General features: G+C 39.1%; 1 protein-coding gene across 4 annotated transcripts; it reads right to left on the bottom strand.

Annotated features, from left to right (window-relative positions):
- Window positions 1–1,629: 1,629 nt before the first annotated feature.
- On the bottom strand, window positions 1,630–7,636 carry HNRNPH2 (heterogeneous nuclear ribonucleoprotein H2). 4 transcript variants are annotated; one of them, XM_054544000.2, is made up of 3 exons: window positions 7,431–7,636; window positions 4,263–4,331; window positions 1,630–3,824 (listed from the first exon to the last, which is right to left on the bottom strand). In XM_054544000.2, the coding sequence occupies exon 3, from the start codon at window positions 3,769–3,771 to the stop codon at window positions 2,422–2,424; it is 1,350 nt and encodes a 449-aa protein (XP_054399975.1). In that variant the 5' UTR covers window positions 3,772–3,824; window positions 4,263–4,331; window positions 7,431–7,636; the 3' UTR covers window positions 1,630–2,421.
- Window positions 7,637–7,650: the final 14 nt, after the last annotated feature.

Raw genomic sequence — 7,650 nt, 5'->3', positions numbered from 1 at the left:
CCTTCTGAGTTTTCTTATCCAGCGAAGAGTAAGAGAACATCTAAGATCACAAGGAACCCTCTATTGTCTCCTGGGATTTGGTGCCATCTAGTGGCTAACTTGAGAATCTTTGCTCAGACTTAGAGAAACTTCTGGAAAATTAACTAAGTAGCCTGGGAAGGCAAAAACACCTACTTGTTTACCCTCTGAGAAAGGCTTCCTGAAGGGCAAGGACTGGCTCAACATGAGAGGCGTCAAAATGGATTTCTTGCTCTCCTGAAAGCTGTGATAAAAATTAGAAGTCATCAAAGAATCTCAATCACGTCTCACTGCATCTTCAGCTTGAATGATTTTCTAGAATTGATTTTCATTTCCTGAATGAAACGGAATCTGGTAATACCAACTTGGTATTTGCCTCCCATCTCATTTCTCTGGGCCCCAAGCCCTGAACAGCCCAAGTATAGCAATCCAGTTCCCGAGGGGTCAAACTACAACGAGATCTGTAGTTCACGGTACAGTTGGTACTGATCAGAGGGTCATCAAGGCCTTAAAGTCATTGAGGGGTGGAATTGTTAATGACCACTGTGATCCAGACAGAAATCTAACATATCAGCACACAATGCCACAGGAGCTCAAAATCCTCATAAGAGGTGCGAGGTATTGTAAATATGTGGTTTGGACTTTAACAGAAAATTTAAACTACTTGTTATGGGAACAAAGGGGAGGCAATCAGGGATCATAAAGGAAGCTGCGCCTTAAAGTTGCTGTTTGGGGAACTGTGATGGGTCTCAAAACGTGGTCTTGAGACTAGCAGCATCAGCACATTCTCAAGCAACATCCCAAAACTACTGAATTGGAAACTAGGGATGGGGCCTAGAAATGAATGTTTAAACAACCCCTGCAGATGATTCTGATGCACATGAAATGTTTGAGAACCACTGGTTTAAGCTAAGCTTTAGATGCCCTAAAATACACCTGAGAGTGTTTAGAGAATCTACTAATGAATTCATGGAGGAGACAATTTATTTCCATAACATAAACCTGCTTCTTTTTTGTTTTGTTTTTAACACATAATTGCAAGCCTACTTCTTTTTTAACATACAAACGTGCCTTCTAGTTTGTGGTGAAATAAAAATGATTATTTATTTGCTTTCACTTCTTTGGATTTTAGAGAATACTATCTTGGTAAGTACAGTCTCCAAAAGTAGCTCAATAGTCCTGTAGACATGGTAAGTTTTTTTAAAAAAAGAATGTTCACCTTTAATATTAATCAAAAAAATACAAATTAAAATAGCAATGAGATATAATTTCTCAACTAACAAACTGACAAAGATCAAAAAGAATAATGTGTATCTATAAGGAGGGTATAAGGGGGAAAACAAAACACACACTCCAGGTAGAAAGATAAAGTACCAGAATCTTTCTGGTAACACAAATCAGAAGCCTTAAAAATGAGTATATCTTTGACTCAGCAATCCCATTTCTAGGGATATATCTTAGAAATAATTAATGATATATGCAACAATTAATATATAAAGATGTTAAATATCATTTATAATTTTAAAATTAAAAATTTTAATTTTGAGGGAATTATAAAGTCAATCAGTGTGCCCATATGACAGAACATAATAAAAATCAATCAGTACAAGATTTTTTCCAGTTTTTAAAAGGAAGATTTATTTAACAAGTTTCACTTAGTACAATACATCTAAATGGAAACCACAATACAAGGAAAGATTTAAACCAAAGCCTCAGATTTTCATACAAACGACATGACCAAACTTCTAAAGTATTGGTATTACATCTTAAAATTGTCCCGTATCCTTAAAAAAAAAAAAGTGTACACTCACGTGCCTTACAGGATATTAAACCAAAAAGCTAGAATTAACAAACATGCCAAATGTTTTCACTTTGAATCGTAGACACAGCTCCTATATTTGAGTTTTACAGAAAAGCATGTTTCTCAACATGCATCCGAAGTTTTCAATGTATTTGTGGTATAAGAGCAACATTTAACATAAGTGAAACTGCATTAACCTAAATACGCTTACTGCTTAGGTACACTCCTACAACATAACTAACTTGAAGAAAGCTAAAAATTGTTTTAACAGTTATGGTCAATACTGAACTTTGTTATTATGTCCTAGATGAATGTTTCAGTGTTCAAAATTACTGAGCTTGAAGTTTTAAAATAATCTCAACTTCCACTTTACAGTAAGCATGAATCACAAGCCTGTAATGCAAAACTGTTAAACTTAACTCTTGTTTTCTTAAAAAAGGAGAAAGATAAAGAAAGAGAAGCTGACCAAGAGTGATCAGAATCAATTATATTTCCCATTTACCAATCATACTGGATATACTAGACATCCCTCCCATTCTATTTAACTCCCACAAATGTACAGCTTTTATATCTGGAGTAGCTGTTTAGTGCTCCTTCTCTACCTAAGCAAGGTTTGACTGATAGTCACTGGAGTTTTCCTGCAGAACTTGGTCATATCCACTCATACTGCTCTGACCACCATAACCACCTCCATAACCACCACTCAGCTGCTGGCTAGCAGGACCTCCATAACTAGACTGGTTGGATAAGCCCATCCCGCCCATCATTTGGCTACCATAAGCGCCACCACTTGCCCCTGCTGTAGAATTCAAAAAAAGTTCTACATAGCTGTGATCGTAAGCACCCCCACTTGTTCCTGCAGTAGAATTTAAGAAGAGCTCCACATATCTGTGTTGCATATTAGCTTTGTCTTTTGCCATAGCTGCCACAGCATCTTCATGAGTAGCAAATTCAACATCTGCCTCACCGGTAACTCTGCCATCGGGTCCAATTTCAATATGTACTCTCATGGGATTAAGAGGTGAGAAGAAATTATAAATATCATTCTCAGTGGCTCTGTAAGGTAACCCCCTCATGTGTACACAGTGCCCTGTGGTGCTCTGGAAACTGGACCCACCATCTCCGTATCTATGATCAGACATTCCTGAAAAACAGTAATTGAGGTCTCTTCCAAATCTATCAGACCCAAAGCCATATCCATCATTATAGCCACCATAGTCATCATAGCCTCCATACCCTCCACCATAGGCACCACGCCTCATCCTTTCAAACCCAGCTCCTCTGCCAATGCTATTATACCCTCTGCCAGCCCCCGGCCTATCATAGGGACCCGGCCGCTGCATAGCCATGAGCTTTCGAGGGGGATCATAGTGGGTTCGAACTTCAGCTCGGCTACTCTTGAAGATCTCAATGTACCTGTGCCCTATTCTTTCCTTGTGTTTCTTTAAGGCCTTCTCAGCTATCTCCTGTGAAGCAAACTGCACAAAGGCTTCCCCTGTGCTTCGCCCCTGAAAGTCCACTGGCAGTGTCATCCCATTTGGCACAATTTCCAACCCTGAAAAGAACTGAACAATCTCTTCCTTGCTACAGCCAAATGGGAGTCCTCTAAGCCGGACGAAGCCATCGTTGGCAGTATCAGGGCTATTCGGACCTGTATGCTTCAACACCCAATCCATTTCAACACTGTTAGACTTGAATACTTCAACGTATCTGTGTCCCATGGTTTCTCTGTCCTTCTTCAAAGCCAATTTCACTTCCTCTTCAGATTCAAGTTCAACAAATGCTTCACCACTTGGTCTGCCTTCTCTGGTGTAGATGAAACGAATACCTGATGTGCCATTTTGGATCTTGCAATCAGAGAAGAAGCGCATCACTTCATCGGCTGAGCAGGACCAGGGTAGGCCCCTGACCTTCACCACGAACCCCTCCCTGCCTTCCGTGCTCAGCATCATGGTGACTGTTGGGCTCTTGGTGGCAAGTTTGGCTCAATGCAATTTTGGTGTAGCTGAAAAAAAAAAAAAAATTAGAAGACTACTGTCATGGAAAAATGCTCGTGATATAGTAAGAGAAAAAAGCAAACTATTAATAGAAAATTCAATTATGCTGACAGCTTTTCTGTAAGACGTATGTATAAACAAAAAGAGTTCACCAAATTTTTAACTCATTCATTTTTTAGCAGTTATTTATTCAATGCCTATTACATGTTAGATACCATTAAAAATTAACAGCAATCGGCCGGGTGCGGTGGCTCACGCCTGTAATCCCAACACTTTGGGAGGCTGAGGTGGGTGTATCACCTGAGGTCAGTAGTTCGAGACCAGCCTGGTCAACATGGTGAAACCCCATCTCTACTAAAAATACAAAAAATTGGCTGGGCGTGGTGGCAAGTGCCTGTAATCCCAGCTACTCTGGAGGCTGAGACAGGAAAATCGCTTTTATGTACCCAGGAGGTGGAGGTGAGCCGAGATCACGCCACTGCACTCCAGCCTCGGCGACCAGAGCGAAACTCCGTCTAAAAAAAAAAAAAAAAAAAAAAAAAAATTTAACAGCAACAAATCAGTGGGAGATGTCAACAAATAAAAGATGGCTATGTCTGAATATATAAACATAAAAAACTTCACTAGATCAAAAGATTAAACAACAAAACACAAACAAAACACAGGTTATGTAAGTTCTTTATATAATATCCTCATTATATAAAAATGTATGCAAATCAATAAAATCAGGGAAATATTTGGGCTCCAGAGATAAATGAAAAAAAGACATTATTGGGAATTCACACATTCATTTTAGAAACATTTTTTAGTTGCCATGTCCAATATTCGGCTCTGGCATACAAGAATCAATAAGCCCAGAAAGGGCTTATGGTCCTACAGGAGCACCGAATGTCATTATTAAAGATGTAAATGCAAATATACATTATACTTGCCATGACCCTCTGAGTGGAGTGTAAGCATAGTATCAAAGAGGGACTAGTCGATCAGTTCTATTGGTTGGAGGCCAAATGGTTAAATGAAACAGACTAATCTGCCCAGGGATCCATAAACATTTTTTTTTAATTATGATGAAACACAAATAGGAGCGGGAAAAGCAAGAGAAAAGACTGGCAAGGCATAGATCAGATCCCAAAGACTTTGATATACAAACACTAAGCGCCTTTTAAGACTTTTAAACCGGGGAGTATGTAGGGTGACTTCACCAAAACTCTTTCAGACAGATCACCCTGGCAACAGCGTGGCACTCAAACAGAAGGGGGTCGAGGTGGAACTAGGGAGATTAGTTAGAACTTGTCTCTTAAATATATGTTAAAGGAATCGCCTAAGGCAACAGGAGTAAAATGGAGAAAAGATATATCTACACATACCAAAAAAAGTGGAATCTGTGGGACTTGATAACAGATTAAGTATGAGAGAATACAGGTATAGGAGGATACAGGAGAGGAATCTGGGAAATGTTCAAATTTAACCAATCTTCCAGCAAGTTAAAATCAGAACTAATCGTTATTTTTCACCCATCAAGATAATGGAAATTAAACAGCAACAGTAAATCAGTGCTATGCAGTTCACAAACTAATACACTACTAGAGGAGTGATAATTGATATAAACTATTTCCTTTTTGATAAACCCCACTATAACCTGAAAGCAATTTGATAATATGTATCACACCTTTTGACAGCAAATACATTTCAGTTATGTGCCCTAAGGAGATGATCTGAAATTCAGACAGATTTATGGAGCTATATATTCTTTGAAAAGTACTTTATCAAGAAAACGAATATTATGCATTTAATTTTAAAAGTTACAAAAATATTTAATAACATGAGAAATTACTTATGCTATAATTCTAAGTGACCCAAGAGAACAAGTGCTTTACAATATCAACTATGTACAAAATACATGTTCCCATACCCTTTGACACTGCTAGAATCCTTCCAGGAATCTAGTCAACAGAAATACTTGCAAATGTTCCTTGCAGCACTGTTAGTAATGGCAGAAAATTGGAAACCTAAATAGCCATCATTAGAGGAATGGCTGAATGAATTATACTTTATCCTTAAAATGGAATGCAATGCAGCCATTTAAAAAAAATCTATCTGCCTTGACCCAGAAAGATCTCCAAAATACATTAAATGAAAGAATATACATAGTATGATCCTACTTACAGTAAAAGATTGGCATGCATGTATATACGTATGTAAATAAATAAAAGAAGATCTGGAAGCAAACTTGTTTTTGAGAGACCTGAAGGGTAGGGGGGGTTAAGTGGGCTTTTCGCTTTTTACCCTATATACTTCTATACAGTTTTAATTCTTTAAATTTGCTGTACTGGGATTTTTTTTAAGTTAGAAAGAACATATTAGTGGTTACTCTGAGTGGTAGGTTTATGGATTTTCCATGTTATTTTTCCAATTTTTTTATGCAGCCTTAAATTTCTACAGAAATAATTACTTTTACTTCAGCAAAAAAGTAACATAAAACAAATTAAAATGTTTGCATTTCTGGGATTTGGTATAGGAAATTTTATGAAATTTTCTAATTTTGTATGTGGATGGTTTATCTGAAATGGTCTGGGAGCACTGGGCCTCTTGGAAACAAAGTACAAAGTGTAATAACGGCCATAAAACTACACTGAGGAAACGATTTAACAAACATTTACTGATTGCCTATTATGTGCCTAGCACACTGCATCTGCAGTGATAACAGTTTTCCTATTAACCATCCTAAGGTCTCAGTGACAGATTTACAGGCTGTTTTTTTATTTCATTTTGTACGATTTTTTTTTTTTGCTTGCCTTATCCCTGGGATAACCCGTCCCATTTAATTCCCTGCACCACTCTATTCCTTAAGAGCCCTTCTGTAGGGGCAGAGAGGTTCTACTTCATTACTGCGTCTCCTGGGAAGGCCATCAGGACTGTTGGCTAAAGTGGGAACCAGGACTCTTTGTGAGTTAAGAATTTGTGTATTTATATGCGTGTTAGACACATTTTTTAAAAAACTGTAACGACATGAGGTTGAGTAGTCGTCTCCGGGTGGTGAATTACGTGTATTTTTAAATTTTATACTATATTGTTATTTTTCAAATGTTCGAAATTGAATATGTAGACTGTTATCAGCAGAAAAATAAACATTATTCAAATACTCAATTCAGTAAAGTAATTTATTGGGCGCCTTTGTCAAGCACGCATTTGCCTAGATGTGACTCTACAGATAAAATTCACTTGGGGCCTCCCCCTACAGACAATCAGGCAGTGGAAACTGAGTGCCTGAATGGATAGACCAGCACTCAGACCACTATTTTCAGTATCTGTTTTTCTTAACTCAGGGTCGTGGTTTTCAAACGTTTTTCGCCTTACGGTAACCCTTAGGGGTCCCCCGAGACCGGCCCAGACAGACAGATATACAAAAACACATACACAGTCATGAGCGTCCACCATTTCCCCACCAGGCGCAGCACAGGCGGCTTCCCGGCACTGAGATGGGGGGGAGGAGGGAGAGAGCGCGAGGGGGGAGGGGAAAGCAGAGAACGAAAGAGGCGGAGGCGGCCCCCGAACCCCGCTTTGGTCTTCATCATCACCACCCCTGGGTCCCCAGTTCCCACCCACACACCAACCTCTAACGATACCGGGTAATTTTCCTCCTTCTTCCCTCAAACGGCTATAGCGAGACGGTAGACGACGACCAGAACTACTTCTGCTCACGTAAGCGAGTAATCACGTGAGCGCCTACGTCATGTGAGATCTCGGTCACGTGAGCAACTCTCGGCTTAAACTCGGGATCACTAAGGTGCCGCACTTCCTTCTGGTATGGAAATAGGGCGGGTCAATATCAAG

This window comes from Pongo abelii, chromosome X (assembly GCF_028885655.2).
Source record: "Pongo abelii isolate AG06213 chromosome X, NHGRI_mPonAbe1-v2.0_pri, whole genome shotgun sequence".
In the NCBI taxonomy this organism is placed as follows: domain Eukaryota; kingdom Metazoa; phylum Chordata; class Mammalia; order Primates; family Hominidae; genus Pongo; species Pongo abelii.
The sequence above is the reverse complement of the archived record's forward strand: the minus strand, read 5'-3'. Positions and strand labels throughout refer to the sequence as shown.